The 21,379-nt window shown below is 46.0% G+C and overlaps 1 protein-coding gene across 2 annotated transcripts in view; it reads right to left on the bottom strand.

Annotated features, from left to right (window-relative positions):
- The window catches only part of enox2 (ecto-NOX disulfide-thiol exchanger 2), a 161,515-nt gene that overhangs the window by 92,877 nt on the left and 47,259 nt on the right, over positions 1–21,379 (bottom strand). For both annotated transcript variants that reach the window (XM_061235097.1, XM_061235098.1), the window contains exon 2: positions 13,468–13,611. In XM_061235097.1, coding sequence (XP_061091081.1) covers positions 13,468–13,611 — 144 coding nt within the window. The remainder of the gene's footprint in view (positions 1–13,467; positions 13,612–21,379) is intronic.

A 21,379-nucleotide genomic window follows, 5' to 3' on the forward strand; every position in this document is an offset into this window, starting at 1 on the left:
TGGTCTCCCCTGGAGGAGCAGGTCAAATTCACCCTCTCCCCCCCACCTCTCTGCTGGTCTCCCCCGGAGGAGCAGGTCAAACTCACCCTCTCCCCTCACCTCTCTGCTGGTCTCCCCTGGAGGAGCAGGTCAAATTCACCCTCTCCCCCCACCTCTCTGCTGGTCTCCCCTGGAGGAGCAGGTCAAATCCACCTCTCCCCTCACCTCTCTGCTGGTCTCCCCTGGAGGAGCAGGTCAAACTCACCCTCTCCCCTCACCTCTCTGCTGGTCTCCCCTGGAGGAGCAGGTGAAATTCACCCTGTCTCCCCTCACCTCTCTGCTGGTCTCCCCCCGGAGGAGCAGGTGAAATTTGCCCTCGGGCGACGTGCCTTCGCTCGTATCTGGGGAGCTTTCCTCTTTTCGAGCCGCAGACTTCATCAGCCCCGGTGTTTTTCGAGGGGAACGCGACCCCCCCCCCCCTCCGTCTGTCTCTGGCGGGATTCGGCGCCCGCCTCCTCCGTGTCACACTTCAGTCGCTCTTCCTCCCCCGGCTGTGACGCGTCTGAGGGAGCGGGCTTCAGAGCCGCGCTTATCTGCCCGCTGATGAGAAACGTGTCGAGATTTGAGTGAGTGCTCAGCTGCTCCCTCGCTCGCTCGACACGCCGGCCCAGACGGAGGGCGGGGTATTCCCCAACACCGCCGGCGGGGGCGGAAAGCGGAGCATCTTCCGTATACAGAAGAACTCCAACCTTCAAACCTGCGGGCCTACAATCCGCCCCGCTCCCTTAGTCTTCACGCACCGACCTGCGATTAAAGTGACTACCAGAACTTAATGGTCTCAGAACCTCTCCTTAGGGCTCCCAATACCTTCCGACAGGGAGGCAGTGAGACCCCAGCCTCAGAGGTGTCTCTCGCTTGGCCGTCTTTGCGGGTTGGCTTGTGGGGATTCCTCCTTCATTTCTCATTCGACCCATATGGCAAAAAAAGCTGTACTAAAATGCCACCGCAAATTAAAGCCGTTGGTGCACACGGCGGAGAGGTCCCTAACAGGCGCAGTAAAGCAGCTTCGGCCGGTTTAAAACGGGGGCAACCGGAGCCTTGAGTCAGTCACACGGCCGGTGGACTTACCCAATCGCCGCGGCCCGCCTCCGCTGCGGCGGCAGAACCGCGAAATGCATAATTCAGCGAGTTAGCACATCCCAGCGGCCGCCTAGCGGGTACAGGCACAGGCCGAGGTGCAAACCCTGCGATTGCGAACCTCGCCTAATTTAATGAAGGCAGCTATGTGAGAAACTGTGGAGCTTCCGGCCATTCGGTGTCAAACCATCACCCCATGGGACGCCAGAGGCACCACTGTTTAAAAAGGTGCAGTGGCAAAATTAAATGACAACATTTCATAACGCGAGAAAGTTCCTTGGGACAGGACTCCGCAAGACTTTCCCAAATATTCAACAAAAAACTGCACCCAAACTAAATTAATTTGAACATCCCACAGACTAATTGGGTTTCAAATTGAGAGCACAGGACGTTCAGGATTTTCAGAATAATGATTATGCAGCTATTGAGTCAAGATTGGTTGCAGAACTGACTGGTGGAACACTGTGGTATGTGCTGAGGAGTACATTGTATAGGAAAGTCAAATGTAGTTCCTCAAGTGAGACTGAAATGTCATTTATTTTGGTTTCACCTTGTTAAGCCCAGAAAAGATGGCAATACAATATTTGTGTCCAGTGCTGCAGCTTGTCTCCTCTGTGAGAAGCTTAAGTCGTGTCTTGTATACTTGGTACTTGGCACTAAGTCGGTACTGAGTCAGACTGGTGTCAGACTTAGCACCCCGTGGCAACAGACAATTTTAGGATTGAGAAGAGCAGTCAGTTCTGCTTCTAATTTTCGAGATCTGTGACTCAGAAACCCGAGACCTGCAGCTTAAATCCAAATCTATCCTGCAGTATCCAGGTCTGTAGCAGAAAGATCCTACCACAACACAGGGACAAGTAAAATGTCTTTACGTGATTATGACCCACGGAACCGGACATAGGTTTGAAGAGGAGTCACAGAAGGACAGTAAGGTTCAACGTGACAAACTGTCTATAGCGCTGAAACAAATATGCCCCAATGTTCCTACATTCAAAATTGATTTTCGCTTTTCCACATGCTAAATTCAAAACAGCTGGTTTTCTGCCTTTGTATGTGTGTGCCTAGGCACCAGGGGGGTTTAACAGAACATAATGTGTACTAATAGTGTCCCAAATGGGAATTGTAATCCTCCCGGAAGATTTACGGCGAACTTTTCCACTGTTAAAGACGGCAACACAGCAAGCGAAGCATGGGAAGGGAGTTAACCTATGATCCGCCCCAGACGGTTAATTTAATGGGACGTTTCACAAAAAAACGCTACATCCCATGCACCAGAGCTCAGACACCAGCCTCTCTTTCTCTCTGCACTAGCCCACGGTCCCGCAGGCTGTTAAATTAAGTAGGCCCGGGAAAATAGCAATAGCCAGAAGTGGTCTAAGAGAAAAAAACAGCTATGTAATTCAATTGCAATGACTTGAGAAGAAAATGAAAAACTTTTTGCCTTGCGAAAAAAAAAAAAATCCTTTTTCCTGTTTGTTTATTATTTTTTTTCTATGACATTAAATAGTAATGAGGGGTAATTCCAGCTGGAGTGGAAGAAGCCATCTTTGACTGACACGTGGGTATACTGGTTACTGTCACTCCGGTTTAACCGAGGACAATGAATTGCGCTGGCAATGCCATGCATCTTATGAACACCCTTGCCCCTTGACAACTCAAGCAATAAATGAGTTTAAATCAAGCAAGATTTATTGGATGCGGCTTTGAGCTATGGTAACGCGTAAGCGCATTAGAAGCTTATGAAAAATTGATATTGAAATTTCATTTTCAGGTGGGGGAAAAACAGTAATTGAAGAAATAAATAAATAACAGTTCTGAGCAGCATGATACCGCAATGACAGTTACTTGAGCAAGCCTCTACAGGAGCTTGCTCATGCCAGGCTGCTTGATGCCAGCTCACGCACATCTCCAGACAAACAGTCGGTCTACGTGCCGATAAATAAAAATGGATAATTGTTATTTTCCCTCAAATGCGCTCTCAGTTGGTGAAAACACAGCTATCTCGCCTGTTCATCGTGTCAAAAACAAAATAGGGAAATTAAGTCCACTGGCGCTGGTCTCCCTTAAGGCACAATCCGGTGTCGGTAGAACTGGCCGAGAAAAAGAAAGTGAAGACTGCATCAAGACATTTTGCGAATTCACAAAGAGGCCACTGTGTCCTCTGGCATGTTCAGATCCTCAGATCAGATATTAAGATATTCAGGTCACAGAATATTCAAATCACGCTGCCGGGAGTGTGCTGTAGTCCAAAGGGGAGGGCGAGATATCAGAGGGCTCCCAAGAACAAACCGCTCGCCAAAAGAGCGGGAAGAGAGAAAAAAAAAAAGCAGGCTCCTTCTGCGGCTTTAAAGGAATACACCAACATATTGGGAAATATACCTTTTTTCCGACTTACCCAGACTTAGACGAGGGGTTGATTTCATTTTCATTCTCGTGCATTCACCGGCTCAGCTTCCATGTTAGCATAACGTGTTAGCTCAGCATAATGACTTGAAGCCTATAGGAGTCAGTAGCAACGAAAGATGTTGTTTTCTGAGAAGTTAGATAGTTGGAACTATAACCGCTGAACACACATGTATCCTTCCCTCTTCCGCTGGTTGAGTGCAGTGATCCGCACACCTTCTGAAGTTCAAGCTAGATCCGGTACAGATTGTGCTCACTCACTTGTAAACAAAACTCAGGTGACTAGCTAGCTAGCAAACACTTTACTACTTCTGATCATGGTCGAATTTGTAAGAGAGGATGAAAATAATTTCTTCTGGACAGACAATGATCCAGAACTGTATCTGTTTGAGCCTGAGTTTACAGATGAGGACCTATTGCGGCAGTCCGGAGTGGGATTTGGTGCTGCCGCCAATGGGAAGGCTCGATATCTCTGTCAAAGAGGAATGTGTATGAAGAGACTATGTCACACTGAATGAAGATTTTTCAGCTATAACCAATCCTGGAGTTATTGAAACATTTTTCCATCTCATTAAAATAAATTGGAAAAAATGTCCCAGGCCTGCTGGAGCTAATGGTCAGTTGTCCATTGAGTAACTGACATTTATCACTATATAATCCATTATAGCATTACCATCGTCATGCATGAGCAATCAACAGCAGCAACGATAATAACAATTTATTTACATAATTACGCTAACATGGATACCGAGCCAGTGAATGCAGAAAAATTCAAATTAAATCGAACATCTCGACTAAGTCTGGGTATATTTCCCAAAATGTTGGTGTATTCCTTTAACAGAGCGACCGCGTGGTAAGGGTCAGAGGGATGCGACCACAGGATCGAAACGGCGAATAATCCACTCGCGATGCAGCCTTCCCTCGCCGTTGAACGAGATGGGAGGCGTGGGGGTGGATAGAGTCAGAGACCCACGTCCCGCGTGTGTGGGCCTGTCGGGATTTTACTGCTTGTTTTCGCCACTTCCGCTCACTTGGGCCCAAAAGGCATTCGTGTACCGCACACCCACTGAGACGGACACACCGAAACTATCGCTCCTACACACGCACAGGCACATCGACTGCTTCTAAATGTGGCCAAGCCACAGACAAAATGTGATCACACTCATGAGCAAACATACATTTACTCACTCTCGCGCAGCTGCACAAAGGAATGAGCTTTTTGTGTTGATCTAATCGGGAGAAAATGAGGAGTGTCACAATAGCAATGTTCTCGCAACACAATAAAAACCAAGCCTGTCTGACTGCAGAGTCCAACTCCTTACAGCACAGTCTCGGAAAAACCTCTTTGCCTCTTATTATGTAGATTCAGTCATTCATCGCGGCAACTGTTATCTCGTCGAAAAGGAGCCCCAAAGCGAAGTATTCAGTAACTGGTTGTACATTATTCGCTTGACGTCTCCACCACAATAGGGTTTTCATCACACTGAAGGAACAAATTAGTTAGATAGCAAAGCACAAAAATGACTCCTTTCTAAATACCAAACTTTAACCAAAAAGCAGTGTGTAAATATACTACATATCGTGCAGCCCTAGCACACAGGTCAATCTTATTTGTGTCAAACTGTCTCTATAGACAGTGAACAGCAATATACACCATTATATATTACGTTTCACCCATTGAGTACGTCTTCACCACAGCTCTGAGTTACACCACTATCAATTTCTACAAATATTTGAGTTACGGTATGTTTTATTTTCTTGTGAGCTGAGGCAGATGAATCTCCTACCCAGACTCAGTGTGGGGTTTCAGAGAGCTAATCTGCTATTACAAATATGTGGAGGCAGAGGTCCAAAAGTGCAGGGTGTGCCATTTGAGGGCACGATGGGGAGAAATAGCTCACAGTCAGCCCTGGTTGGTGGGGGGGGTGGATCCGTCACCGCGGGGCCAGTGGAGAGTGACAGTGCGGAGGCCCTGTGCTCTGCGAGGGCAATCTGCAGTGAGAAATGGCTCAGCCTCTCCTTAGACACAAACAAGCCAGGCCTGCCAGCGACTCTGTCCTCATTAGGAGGGTGTTTTCTGACACGAGCGTGCAAGCACACACACACACACACACACACACACACAGCACTGCATCCCAGACAAACAGGCACACAAACACACACACACGAAAGGATGAAATCGTCAAAAATAAGAAATACAAATATTATTTAAATGTGTGTATATACACATAATACACACATCTAATGCATTTATACAAATATGCAGTATCTTATGAAAGTATTCACCTCCCTCCCTCCCTCCCTTTCGCCCCCAGAGTCAATAATTTGTAGATGAGCAGGTACGGCTATGAGTCTTCTCGGGTCTGTCTGCATGAGCTTTGCACATGTAGATTTTGCCATTTCAGCCCATTCCTTCATGGAGGTTTACTCTACCTCTTACATCTGAGTTAGATTGAGAATGTGGGCACACAGCAATTTTCACCTCATACTGCAGGTTTAATGAGATTTAAGCCCTAGCTTTGGCAGATCCATTGCAGAATACTGATCTTCCTGTTTGCAGTTTCTGCCATGCGCTTTGGGTCTCGGTCCTGTTTGAACATGAATCTTTGCCCTAAATAGAGATCTCTTGCTGAGTTCTCTTAGAGCAGGTGTGTTAAGTCCCAGAGGGCAGCAGTGTCTGCTGTCTTTTGGTGCATTTCAGAAAAAGTGATTAATTTAATTCTCTGATCGGCAAAGGAGTTCACACACCTCGATCCCAAGGCCTTAACTCGCTGCTGACTAAAATAATTAAAACCTCAAATACCTGCAGGCAACGCCACCCTCCAGGACTGGAGTTTTACCCCCATGTCCAAGATGTTCTCCAAAAGGACTTGCCGGGGAGGCCTGTAGCATAGTGGTTAAGGTAAATGACTGGGACACGCAAGGTCCGTGGTTCTAATCCACTATAAGTGGTGTAGCCACTATAAGATCCGCACAGCCGTTGGGCCCTTAACCCTGCATTGCTCCAGGGGAGGATTATCTCCTGCTTAGTCTAATCAACTGTACGTCGCTCTGCATAAGAGCGTCTGCCAAATGCCAATAATGTAATGCAATAATGGACTTCCACACATCCAGCTCCACCGACCTCGTCCTTGATCCAAATAGCTTCCCATAGTAATGAAAGAACGTGCTGAACTGCTCATTCCATGTCTTCATTTAAGACAACATTTTGATCCCAGTATATCTTTGTCAGGTCTTAAATAAAGGTGTGTAAGGATGAGCAGTTCAGTGAGCCAGCTTCTCTCCTTTCATTTGTGCCTTTCTCAGCCTGGCACCTTATTAATTGGATGAGCGTGTGACTCGCTGTCTCTGAACAAGGTTCCCGGCCCCTCCCGCCGAAAAGCAGCCCCGTAAGCTCAACGCTGCCACCACCGTGCTTTACGTTCGGGATGGGGGTGACCTGGGTGAAGACCCGTCTTTGGATTGTGCCCAATACAAGGCCAAAGAACCCAACTTTAGGCTCATCAGACCACAAAACCTTCTACAGGAAGGTGTGAAGGCCTGTCACTCCTGCTCTCAGGAGGGGCTTCAGGCTAGCCACTCTCCCTGGAGCTAATCCGTGAAGTGCCGGTAGATTGAGATCTCCAGGCGCTTTCACTCACTTCAGCCGATGATCTCTGCAGCTCCATCAGCGTCGCAGTCGGCCTCTTGGTCACGTCTCTGAAAATCGACAAATTCTTGTCCGGTTACTCAATTTGGTTGGATGGCCTGATCCTGATAAGTGTCCGGTTTGTGCCATATTTTCCCCCCAATTTTGTTACAATGGGCTTATCAGTGCTCTCAGAAAGGCTCAAGGCATTCATCTCCGGGTTCCTTGGGCAGTTTCTTGCTCTTCTTGGACCTCGTGACCGATCTGATCTGTTGCTTCAGTAGTGCGAGCTCACAAAGTCAGCGATTGTGGACTTTCTTGACAAATTAAATGCCCCTTGTCCCAATTTAGGTCAAGAGAAAAGAGGGGCGGGTTCTTTTTTTACATTATCGTCAAGCAAATAACGAGGGGTAAAAACTTTGAGAAGGCACTGATGTATATTCAGTGATATGTGCTAGTAAGGTATCAAACTGTGCCATAGCTCAGGCAGCGATGTGCATTAGCGCTACGTTTACCCTCAGGCATCTACAATGCCACCTGCCTCTGAGGGCTCACGGCTGGTGTTAAACTTTAATTCAGCAAATGATAAACGGTAACAGTGCCACTTCCCTCCACAGCTGCATGAGAAAAACAAGATAAACAGGTGTGTGCGTACGTGAGTTTGTGTGGCTTTGTGTGTGTGTGTGTGTGTGTGTGTGTGTGTGTGTACTGTAAGTGAATGCGTGTATGCGTGTTTGTGTGTGCATGTCCATGTTCATGTGTGTGCATACATATGTGTGTCTTTGTTTGTGTGCTCGTGTCCATGTGCGTGTGTGTGTGTGTCTGTGTGTGTGTGTGTGTGTGTGTGTGTGCAGGCGTGTGTGCATGTGTCTGTACCCATTGAAACCCAGCACTCACACACACACACACACACACACACACACACACACACACAAAGACTCTCTCCCACACCTACACCTGACGCCCACGGGAGCACGCAGCCGAACACACCGTCACACAGCACGCTGGCTCAGACAGCCGCCTGCCCCTCTGCCCTCTGCCAGCAGCCTGTTCTTCAGCGACAATAGCACTCTGCAATAGCACTCTGCCGTCTCACGCCCGGGTTGGGAAAACGGCCCCGCGCTGCAGCCCCCCGCTTTCCCGCCGTTTACCCACCCTCGCCCTCCACTCCACCTGCGTCAACACTCACTTAGCGTCTCTGCACGAGCGCTTCCGAAAGGTTAATGCACATATTATGGAGAGGCATGCAAATTCCATTTCAACATTTGAGTTAATGTAGCACTTTTTCATAATCCGTTCCCGTGCACCGTCGTAGTACACCCATTTTAACTGAATAACTTTCCATATTTTTACCCTGCGACGCTCAAAACAACCTAAATACGATTTTCGGTGAGATTCGTTTTTTTTTGACCCAAAGGTATTACTGTGAAATAAGTATGCATACAAACAAATTAGTGAGGCACAGCATACTTTACCTCACTGATGAAGGCACACCCTGTGGAATGACAGAGCCCGCCAAGTCTACGGGTGCAATCCACAGAAGCTGTCTATGAATCACCACATCCCGAAATAAATTTGGCAAATCATTCTTAAAGTAAAGATTTCTATGAAACATCCATTTAATGCAAAGCACAATCCGTGATTTTAAATGCTGAGCATACCAAACTTCCAGCCCTGCTTTATTTTGCAGATCATATACAGTAGAAAATGGTAAGCTTTGAAATAAAACATAAATTTTATTGTATTAAAAATAACCTTTTAGAGCACAGAGCCCTCTGAAAATTCTCATATGGGAGGATAAAATATTTTGCAGTGGACCTACCCTTCAGTGGGAAAATAAATTTAGCCTACCTGGGATTGATTCATGGGCAAAGTGAAAGTAGAAATACTCGGTGCATAACTAACCTTTCCCAAGGCTAGTTTTGGGACTATACTGAATTCATATAGGTCACATTAAGCTGGCGTTGCATGTGTGCTGCAGGTGAATTCTACACCATGCTTTTCTCTTCCAGCTGTTGAAAAGGATGAACCTATTTACACACTGTCAAAGCAATTAACGATAGTTAATGCACTTAGCATCTTCACTGACTATTAAATAGAAGTTAGCATGGTAATGTAGTTAGTTAATTTAGGCTTGCGCAACCGTGGCTCCTTTAATTGCCTGAAAAGCACGAGGCGAGAGCCATGCCTAAAGTGGTCTGTGTACGTCGCAAAGTCTACTCCATCACTACAAACTCCGATTATCCGCAGTGAAGGTACTTACGGAGGGTGGAATGGCTAATTGAGTGCCAAGCGTAATGAGATGAATCCATTCATTATAATTGCTTAACGAGGGTAAATCTGCATCACTGTTAATTAGTCAATGCCCATGTGTCATCCCCTTCGGAGGCAGTGAGAACTTCATTCTGTCTTGTAACGCCACAGCACAGTTAAGGGACATAGTACATTTGTCTAGCAGATGCTGCCAATCGCTGCTTTTTGGACGTGTGCGCATTAGCGGAGATTTATTTTATTGAAATAGCAATGGCAAGTAACTTGTGTAGCTTAAAGAGAACTATACTGTACCTGCCGAAAATTGTGAAACGTAATCTAGAAAGTCTAGCAAATCTAGCAAAGTGCCATCACCCGTAATTCTTCCTGGTCTGTTTCTGCGTGGCTCACCGGCTTGGGCTGAAACGAGGCTTGCGTGGGGCAGAGCTACGAAACTAAAGTCTACCCTGCGCCTCTTACGCTTTGTTAGAAGACGAGTGCTCCCCTCAAATGGACAGATTAGATTAGCGCTCCGCGGCTTTGATCTAAACGCAGAGCTCCCACTCCCTTTCATCTGTACCAATTCCCCCTCCTGAACATGCCCATCACACATAATTACTTTCATTTCCATTCGCTTCCTCTGCAGACATACCCGGCGCAATAATACCTGCTTTCTCAGAGGAGTGTAGCATGCAATAGCCAAGGGGCTGCAAGAGAATGACAAACTGCTCCATTAAGAATAGAGGGAATGTATCAGAAACACATATTAAATTAAAAAATGCTTGTCCTACAGTCATTTCTGAAATCGTTTTTTATCTGAAAAATATATCTTCCGATGTCAAATAGCTCTTAATAAGGATGGTTAAGTGCATGTTCATTTTCCGTGTAAAGTAATAGCTCATCTTGTGCTTTTGTCTGGTTGCCACACCCAGTAATGTGGAAAAATTGTGCTTTTTGGACTTTTAACTTCTAAGAGTGGGACAATGTGAAAATTACAAGGACAAAAATGCATATATATATATATATATATATATATATATCACTGTATATAGCATGCCCCTTTAATGTAATGACCTGTTGTGCGTTTTGGATACATTGTTTAAATTTGTAGACTTTTAGAAACAACAAGCACAAGCACCTGCAGTTGACCCCATTTATATTTTTATATATATAAGATGTGAATAGGCATGTACATTTAGTTTTTAAATTGAATTTACAGTTGCTCAAAATGCTTAAAAAGGGAACTCTAAGCACATTATTTCTTATCAGTCCTTAGCAATGGAGCAGACATCAAATCCTGCAATGAGACTTACGATACAGTGTCCCCGTTTTATGCAGATCTTTGCATGCGAAAATGTGTTGTGTCACATGCCACGGTAGCCATTGTGTATGGGGATGCTTATCTTTCCGCCCAGTTATCTTGATCTGCAGTTTGAATAACCCCAACATTGTTCAGGTAGGGCTAGAGTCCGATAAGCCTTTCAGACATGAACACTACCACCTGGGTCCCTGCATGTTTCACAAACATATCACTCTGTCTGAAAGCCATCTATGTGACGTGCAGTAGAGACCTGGGTCAAATATGTCATTGTTTAGGATTCAAATACTTTTCTGTGCTCGGTTGATCTTGCCTGGTGCAACTGAGCCAATCAAGAGGACCAGAAGGTGCGGTTTTTCAGTTTTTGAGAGTATTTAATAGGTTGCAAGCTCAGTAAAGCATAGAAAAGTATTTGAATCCCAAACAGTTATCTATTTCGCCCAGGTCTGGTACAGTATCAAGGTACTTCTCGTGTGTGAAGGTGATTCGACAAATTCCCTCTTGCGATTACTAATGGCTGTCACTGTAACAGTGTGTGGATGCAATGCAGTGAACCTAATCATTTGCCATTGTTACTGTTATTCACCTCGCCGTCTTGTATGCACTTAGCAGACACTCTTTCCCAGAGTGATTCACAATGTGACTAAATGAAAATGTCATGTAGAACACCAAGGCTGCCTGTACCATTACTGTAAAGTAACCAAACTTCTGGAAAATTATCAACAAATTAAATGTCAAATGGTTGTTTGGTTTTCACCCAGTTTGAACTTTTCTTGAAAGAGGAATTACATTTTTGAGTGACAAACTCAAACTGCAAATGTGATTCTCATTCTGCCATTCTCTTTATTGTCCATCATTTGTATTTGCCCCATGACTTTTTGCCTATATGGCTTCTTCGAAAGATAAAGATGAAAATAACTGAGAATGTCAGTTCAAAAAAATAAATATAATCTACAGCATGAAAACCTCGTTTCATTTTAATTCAGAGATAAAAATGTCTCAGATAAATATGAGCTATGCCTACATGCCTTCCTAACAGTAGATTTCTAAAAATATAAATATCACAAATTAAAGTAATTTTAGATGTAATCTAGCTGAAGTAACTGCCAGCCAATCACCATAATACATTTATGTTTTTATATTGTTTGGAATTAAGATAATATATATCAAGCTTTTTTGCATACATTTTATTTCTGTCTTGCTTTAATATCCCAATAATGTCCTGGGTATATCTGACCCAGGATAACAGTTTTTCAGGTGCTGAAATGCAAACAGTACACTGGATGAAGGAGATTGACTTGGGAAGTGCAGTTATTAAGCTCCGGTCTGATTTTGTGACGGAGAAATGGTATAGTCTCTGTGCATTTCACACATTTTTCCTTTCAAGCAAATATCCACAGCAGAACCCATAATGGAACTGACACGCATCATTTTAGCATCGACAGCAGTGAGTGCCATATGTTCGCACAGCAGAAAACGCACCCTTAAGCCTAGCTTTTAGCACCCGCTTTTGTTATCCAATTTTTTCCCCAGACCTGAACACATGTTCCTGATTTAGAACTGTTAGAATAACAATGCAATGACATACAGGTGGGTTAGCTGACGGTTGCTTCAGTGAAAATATGCTGTAGCGTAGCTACATGTACTACTGTATACAAGTAAGGATAAGGACAATGAGCTATACAGGAAATTCTAATCTCAGGAGAGACAGTGAGAAAGAGAGAGAGAGAGAGAGAGAGAGAGAGAGAGAGAGATCTTCTCATCTTTCAGATTATAGTATAGTATATCGTAAGCAGCCAGGAAGTCAAAAGTCTTGTTAATACAGCCAACATAAAGTTAGCAATGCACATTACGGAACTGTGGAAACTTATATTTTCTTAATAAAAAAAATGAAATAAAAACATTTTTATGCCGCACCATGCAGTGATAATTTTATGCAGTACTTTGCATTTGCAATTAGCAGCGAATTCTCCAATTGTTATTGCAATGATTTAATTTCGAGCCTCACTTAGCAAAGACAATTTGTGACAGAGGCAGGCGGAGATTGATTCCAGGCACATTTAATTTCCTAACTGCAGATCACTGACAGTAAATTAGTTGAAAACCTTCTTTTAATACTGTTTGAGCTACAAAGCTGACACTGTTAGGTAATATATGCTGAAAACTAATTACTACATCAAATTCTAAACTGCAAACCCTAAGCTCTCAATTCAAGTTCTAAATTGTCTGTATAGACAATTTTGGATGTTTCAGATGATCCCAGAATGCTTTGCAGCCAAGTCTCCTCTTGGACTCTGTTTGAATCGGAGACCTGCGCATGCACTGCATCCTGTGTGTGGAGTATTAGCAACATGCAATACACAAAAAAATATCCTCCAAACTATTTTCCAACCGTACTGTGGAAGTGTCATAAGATGTCCCACCCTTGTAGTTGGCCGTCTAGTTTTGCATGGCCATGATCTTCTTGTAGTCGTTGAAAGAAAACATCTGCGAAGCTGCTATCATATTTATGGGACCAAAGATGTTTGTTTACAAGTACCCTCCCGATTGCACTCAAATTACACCTACTTAACAACTTTCTGCCAACAACAAGCTGCCGCTAGTCTAACCTGCACTGGATGTGTTTCTCGTGAAAATGTCAGAAGAGTGATGACGTTATAGTACAAGTGCGTCTCAAATGTACAGAATTCATGTTCTTGATGCAGTCGTAATTTCAGTTTACACGAAGTCTGAGACACAGCCGTGGTCTTACCTGGCGGCAGGTTGGGCCTCTTCCTCTTCTTGCTGTTCTCGGCCCCGTTCTCTAGGGGGCAGTCTGTCACCAGGGGGCCGTTGGAGCTGGTGAACTGCAGGGGCTCATTGTTGGAGGCCGGGTCGAAGGAGAGCGGGTTCAAGCCTGCGAGACACACAAAGCCAAACGGCGCCGTTACCCCCATCCGCGGGCCGCCACGTTCTCGCAATTCTGTCAAGAGCAGGATTAGCGCAAGCCAGAGAGCACACAAAGCCGGGGAATACAAAGCCTTGCTTGTTCTTTTTTTCGTGTGTGTATGTGTGTGTCAGAAGGTCCACTTCAGCGAGGATCAATTCCACGAGGGGATTGACAAAAGCAACACTTCTTCTGAGCTTATTAATACTAGGAGGTCTCACTTGTCTTGCTGCATATTTTTGTGTCTGAGAGGGCAAAAAATGGGATTATAAACACAAAAGCCTCTCAACTGTTATTAACCCCCCCACACACACATATAATAGAATTCCATTATCCATATTGACTTCAGGCTCAGACGCAGAATTGGCAAAGTCTGTCAGGTTGCTCCAAGCAAACAATTAATTCCATAAAAGTGTACTTATTTCTCATACAATTGTGAACGCTCATCCAGAAGATAAACTAATGAAGACAGAGCCATCTGCTGAATCATTGATATAATAACCATGATGTGGGTAGAGCCCAAAAGAATCCCAGGAAACGGCAAGCAAATTAAAGTTAGTATTAAGCCTCATACATCAGTCCCGTTTGGTCCACAAACGAGATTGTTATTTATAATTCAGAATGGGGTCTGCCAGAGACAAAGCCCTCATGAAATATTCATTACTTCTCTGGGTTTTACACTTGTTTTTTCCCAGGGTTTGTTTTTCTAAAAAGAAAAGAAAACAATAAAGTTGCAGAATGTCAGAACCGCCCCCCCCTTTCCACAGCTCCCGTTCCAGATTCCAGACAGAAAGAGACACAGGGAGGCAGAGGACTCTCAGAGCGCTACCGCAATCGCCTGGATCTCGCTCACATCCCTGGAGCTGCCGCGGGTGAGCGTGTGTGTTGGGACTGCTAGCCTGGCCCGCTCAGCTCACGTAGGCTACACCAGACAGACAGGCTGATTAGATCTCCTGACCGCTCTGTCTGCGGAGGTTAGCCCAGTCCTCTCCGCGCTCAGCAGCCAGCGCGCCTGGGGCCCGGCGGCTAAGCCGCGAGGCGGTGACGGGTCTGTGAAAACGCCCTCAGAGACCAGCGATGCCTGGGCAGCAGAACCGGTGTCTCGCCCTAGCTGGACTTTCAATAGGCTCTTGACGGAGGGAGATGAGATAATAAGATCTCTCACGCAATGATTCATGGACTGAAAACCTTGATCACGGCACCGGATTGATATCGCTGTCTGCCTAGCGGGCCTTCGGATACTGTGGTACAGTTGGATACGGTCCGTTCTGGAATACGATGCCATCCATCGATGCCTTAGGCAATAGAAAAAAAAAATTCTGCCCAGGCCTAAGAGAATGTAAATAAACTTACTGAGAAAAAAGTTGAGTTATTAACCACGGTGATCGAGGAGATCAGCAGACAGCCTGATTTACTGTACGCCGACGCTACAAATTATGATCCGCTTGGAAACAGATCGTTAGCCAAGTGATTTTACCGGTTGCTAAAGCGACCACATTCCTCAGCCAAATTAAATCAGAACACATCAGAAAACCGAGCCAGCTCATAATGTATAACTTTTTATACATTATTTACGTTGCGTAAGTAAACAGAATTACTGATGGGGCCCAGAAAACAGCCTCTCAGACATGTCGAGGAAAGCAGATCATTGCCCATACTGTACGGGGGGAAAATGAAATGAAACCAGAAAAAACAACAACCTATTTTCACTTACGAAGAAGTAACCCACGGCTTTCTGTTCTTGCCGATTGAGGCGTTCGGCGAATGCGCTTGTGAAATGAGGCTTTCGAGAATCTACATATAGAGGCTGGCGATCCGCCGTGGTCCCAGACAACGAAATGAGACTCATGCATATATTTGCCCGCGAAAGGCAACGCTTTGATTAATGTTTCCCCGTCGCCGTTCCAAAAGACGAGTGACTGCCTAATGTGTTTACAGGGAATTTTAAATGTCTTACTCAATTCCGCATATTCCTTTTCCCCTTCCTCCCCTCCATTACACCGCCGCATTAGAAGAAATTGCCCATTTTCGAGGTTTAAAAAAGAAAACCGTATTCTCTTCCTCTGTTTTTTCCCCCCACTGTCGCGACATTAAAATGGAAATGCGATGCATCTTTTCTCGGATTCTTGTGCTTTTGCACGGCCTGTGTGGAGTCGTAGGGCCTACACACTCAAGAGATTTTTAAAGGATTTCTAGGCAATTGTGTAATAATAATCGAAACAGAAGAGCACCGTCAGTGAATTTATTTTTTCCCTCCTGCTTCACACAGCCAAAGCCGATGGGAAATCCTGGTACAGTGGAGAAAAGAGCTATTTTTATCCTTTCTGAAATTCTCGGCACGGTAGCCCTGCGTTACAAGAAAACAGAGCAAGGTGTGATGTGGATGACTCGAACTTCATAAGCAGGTAAAAGCGTGTTTAATAAAAACCTCTGCAAGGTCCTGTCTGTGTAGTCATGTATTTTGGTCACAACATGACGGTGTTTGGGGAAATCAAAACAAGAGTTGTTTTGGCCAGATTAAGTGTTTATTCAGTTTTGTTTTGTTTTTCCGTTTGCCAATATCTTTTGGGCTCAGCGGTGAAGCTCCTATCAGAACTACATCAAAAGGAACACATCCCGTAGACATCCACCCCTACGCACACCTCTCTGATGTTCTTCAATACTCAGTCACCCCCCCAACTCCTCAACCCCCACTGCCATCCATCAGCTGGTCTGGCACCCCCAACAACCCGCCCCCCGCACTCCCTGACGACCCCTCAGGTATGAAAAATGCTTCAGTTAATCTTGTAAACACACGGAATCGGTTGGGTGTAGAGAACTCATTTATAGCAGCCTATTTTAATTAAGCTGGCTTTTCAGATCAATTCACTCCCAGTGTCCTCGAGGGAAGGGGTCCGATTCCTCCTGTGCTTCAGACAGTTCTGTTTAAACGGCGGAGCCCCACCTGCACAACGACCCCCTCCCCTCCCAAACCCCACCCTGAAGCTTCCCGCACACCGCCCCCCCTCCCCTCCCCTCCCTAACCCCCCCCGAAGCTTCCCGCACACCGCCCCCCTCCCCTCCCTAACCCCCCCTGAAGCTTCCCGCACACTGATCCCAGCGGCGACCGGGCGTGCGACACACCCTCGCTCACTCGGGGAGGGTCGTTACTCGGGGGCGGGAGCTCCTCGCGCTGAGGAACATCATGCGGGCCCCACAGAGCGACGAGCAGCCGAAGTCACGGATGACTCACTTCAGCAAGCAGCGTCTACCCAAACCTCAAAACAGGCCCGTCATTTTGCACTTAAGTGTGAAACTCTGAGACGGTTTTAGAAACACTAAACGCAAGTGCAAGTGCGCGCAAGCGTGATCCAAAAAGCAACGGCGGGACTTGCGATTAGCAAAACAAAAAAATAAATATATTTATATATTTTTGACTCTTGGAATAGTGTTGTGAAAGACGAGCTCTGACGCGGAAGCAGGAGTCGGTTGGGAGGGGTCAGGGAGGGGTCAGGGAGGGGTGTGACGGGTCAGGGGAGGGAAAGGGGGATAATGAGCGGAGCTGTGAAGTGATTCATTTAACGCAGAGATGCAGGGTGCGCGTGGAAGGCCCGTCACTGACACGGGGGCGCTCCTAAAGCCCCAGGGTCCCGCAACGGCCGATGTAAATAATATGGTAATGCCACCGGAGTGGCGTTTGAGAGGCTCGGACCGCATACGGGATGCGTGCGCTGGCGCGACGCGTGCTCCATACGAAACAGCACAGCTCCGGGAGCAGACCGGATTCAGCTTCCCCTCCTCCCCGTCACTCAGAGTACAGACTAACGTGTTCCTTAGGAACCCTATGCTGGAGAACCCGCCACCATAGGCCAGACTGGAGGGCACTAGCCTGTCCAGTTGATTCCAGTGGAATGGTGGAGCGCTGGATCACAGCTGTCGCTGGGCACTGTCCCACTGTTACAGTACAGCGATAATCTTTGTACCATGTTCACCCGGTGTGGGGTCCCCATCCCTTTAATTTCATCACCAATAAAAAAGAGGATCAACCGAAAGAGTTATAAATATCAACGGTGCTCATTAGCGGCGATACGTCTCTATTATTGTGTGGGAATGTCTAGCAGACACGAGGGAGGGGTGGTGTACGCTGTGGGCACCGTGTTGTTTTCGACGTGGTGTAGTACGGGGCCTGAAGCGGTCTCTACTTCCCCGACGCGGACAGATGGCATCAAAGGCAGCGGGGCACTGAGGCGTCCTCGTTCCCCAGACCCGAGGGGGGGGGGGCGTGATGGCTGAACGTGGGTGGGACAGTTCAGAGGAAGCCCTCCAAACAGGGGAGCACCGGGGGGTCTTCAGCCGAACAGCAGGGGAACAGAAACGCTCAGTTACAGCTCCACCCGAGCCACACATACATACATACATACATACATACATACACACACACATATGTACATACACACACATAACTACATATGCACACACACATACATACATACCTACATACACACACACACACACACAACTACATATGCACACAAACACACACAGAAACGTACACACACACACACATATGCACACACACACACATACATACATACGCACACACATGCACACACACACACACACACACACATACACACACACACACACACACACACACACACATACATACATACGCACACACATACATACATATGCACACAAACACACACACACACACAGATATGCACACACACACACACACACACACACACACACATACATACGCACACACATGCGCACACACACTAGAGTTGCCAGATTTATAATCTGCCTAAACTGTACATCAGGCACAGCTGGAAGCCTCATTGTGAACTGAGCGAGGTGGGTGGTGGTCCCTGCGGAGAGCGGGGGGTTCCCCTCAGAACTGCTCCAGGAAGGCCGGGAAAGTCATTCACAAAGTCACACACAAACCCCTCAGACAAAACACAGACTCCTATCACATTTCCGGCCGAGACCACAAACCCAACCTCTGTGAATTATTTGAAACCGGACGTCGGGCAACCCTAACTCACAAACGCACACATGCGCACACAGACACACACGAGCACACACACACACACACACACACACACAAGGAGCCAGCCTCTGACACTCCCCAAAGACTTAATGGGTCTTGGACATGCGGTTTCGACTCAGGAGAAAGAGTCAAGTTGTAGTATCGGTTTTAGGCAGACAAAACATGGCAGGAAACATGGACCACAAAGTGTGAGAATCTGCCAGGAATGGTGCTGTTTCCAGGGCAGAAGGAGTCTAAGCTGCTTGGGAACACAACGCAAGCTGTCCACACCCTCCGCTACTGTAATGATACAGTACCCTCCCTGTTTGCTTACCCCCTCCCCCCCAACTCCACTTGCCGCACACACAGACCCACACACACGCGCACACCAGCAGAAGTCACACTGTTCACATGATTTATTCAGGGAAGGGTACAGAAACCATATCAAAGCTATTTATTTGAATGGAGACCAAATGGCGGTTGCATTCATGTGCAACAGTGGGGGTGGTAGACGCTGGGGGGGGGGGGGGGGGGGGGGGGCTGTGGGCCATTAATCTTCCCAGCAAATGAAAAAATAAAAACTTAACAGGGAGATTAAGACGGATTCATTCGTCTACGGGAGAGAGAGGCATGCCATGTCACAGAGCAGTAACACAGTGACCTAATGGAATCAATTAAGGAAATGTCTCTCCTCTTTTGTTATTGTTATTCATTTTCCTCTGCAAAAGGCCGTCTTGGCCGACCCCGCGAAGGCTGGTGTTTGTCATCGATGGAGTTGTCATTCTGAGACTCACGGCGCCTCCGCTTTGGGTGGGACGTGTTGGGATTCATAACTCCCGTGACTCTTGAGGCCCTCCGTGGAAAACTGCTCCGTGTACGGACTACCTGTAATTTTCCCTGATGCTTACCTGTGAAACAGGGTATTTTTCACTAGATCTGAATAAGGGTCCTATTGATAGTGCAGTATGTTTCTGCTACTCATGTTTCCAGTAACAGCCATTTTGAGAGGAAGACACGCTGTGAATAGAATGTTTTTAAAGATTCATTTTTACAAAATCATACACTTTGAGTCTGTGTTTGAGTCATTGTTTTCGTCAATTAGGTACACAGAGCATTTATGAATGCCTAGCTTCAAAGAAAGGCTCAAGGACACAGTGCAATGTACAGACATACGCACAGGAAGCACTATCCTTCACACCCACTTACACATGACGCACACAGCGATGAATCGCTGACTTTCAGCCCATTTGGATAAACTCTTTTGTATCTCACTTCGCTGTCGAGACTAGATAATAACTTGATTGGATCTGACAGGACCTGTCAAAATTTTACAGCCAATGATTTCCCTGCCACTGGAAGACACGCTTCTGATTTGACGGCAGCATCCGCTGATAAGTGAACAAATAAAATGTTTTAATTGCGCATGGGAAAAAAGATACTGATGGAAATGGGTAGTATCTGCTATGCTGCCAACAATATGTAAAGACAATATAGAGCCAAAATGGATAAGCACTTAAAATGCTCAACTAATTGATTGCTCATTGCCTTTTTTGGTTGTGTAGTGCTATTTGGTCTTTGGTTGGTTCATACTTAGTCTTTGTTATTACTGTGCTGTGCGGTGAATTATATTTATTGTGGAAGTTTATGTTTGGTTGATACTTAAAATTTCTGCCTGCGGCAATAACAGAGAGACAGATTCACAAAAGTATTTTTTTAAATTGTTTATTATACTTTTCTTCTCCATCTGTGCAGATAAACAGTGGGATTTTGCCTCTATTGTTTTCTCTGTAAATAAACAGTGATTTAGCATTGCTAGCGCAGCGATGTGGAAATAGTTCTTTCCCTTAGCATTGCACATACACACCGGGATGCTGAAGGCTTGGCTTCCCCTGTGGATGAGACTCGATACTCTTCAGTACATGTGTGGTAGCTGACTGCGGCATACAACATAATTAAATGCGAAACCAATGTGTATAACACATCAGGGTGATGTTTGTTCTTTTGGAAGCCACATAATGCAATTGTAACACGCACATGCTTGAGACAAAATTGGTTTGACAGAGATATTGTTAGGCCCTAGGATATTATAATCACATCATACATTATCGCAAGCTGGAGGGAGAAATGCCCTGAAATGGTCATCAGACTCGGTGTTTTATCAGTGGCACACACGCACACAGATTTAGGCAACATTTACCCCCTCCCCCCCAAAGAAAAACCACATAAAAAGAAGAAAGCAGTGTCCTATCTAGGACAATCTCTTCCAGTAACCGCTGAAAACTATTTCATTGCATTTTCATTTCTGTCCACTGAAAAAGCTATACACAAATGCCCCCACACAAAAATATATAAGCAACCCATTTCTTATTCCATTTCTCAAAGGGTTTAAAGCAGCACTTTTCATAAAACGCGATTGCCTGCAGTTCTCTTGTCTCTTTCTGTGACTGGGAAAATGAAAACTCCTATTCCCGGGCAATCTCGCGACGGAGGGGACCTGTCGCGTCAGAAAAGTCCAATTCTCTCGTCCTTTTATCAGCGGAGGACTGTTTACAAGTGCTCTCCCTTCACGAGCGAACCGCTCCATTCCGCGCGCCGCGGAATGTTCCGGAAGCTTTGCCTGCTGTTTCCAGGCCGGCCGAAAGGCTCCCTGGGATCCGCGAGGCCCCGTTTTTGCCATCCGGCATTCCGCGGGAGCACACGCAGCACGAAACGACTTTCCATTCC

This window comes from Conger conger, chromosome 3 (assembly GCF_963514075.1).
Source record: "Conger conger chromosome 3, fConCon1.1, whole genome shotgun sequence".
NCBI lineage: Eukaryota > Metazoa > Chordata > Actinopteri > Anguilliformes > Congridae > Conger > Conger conger.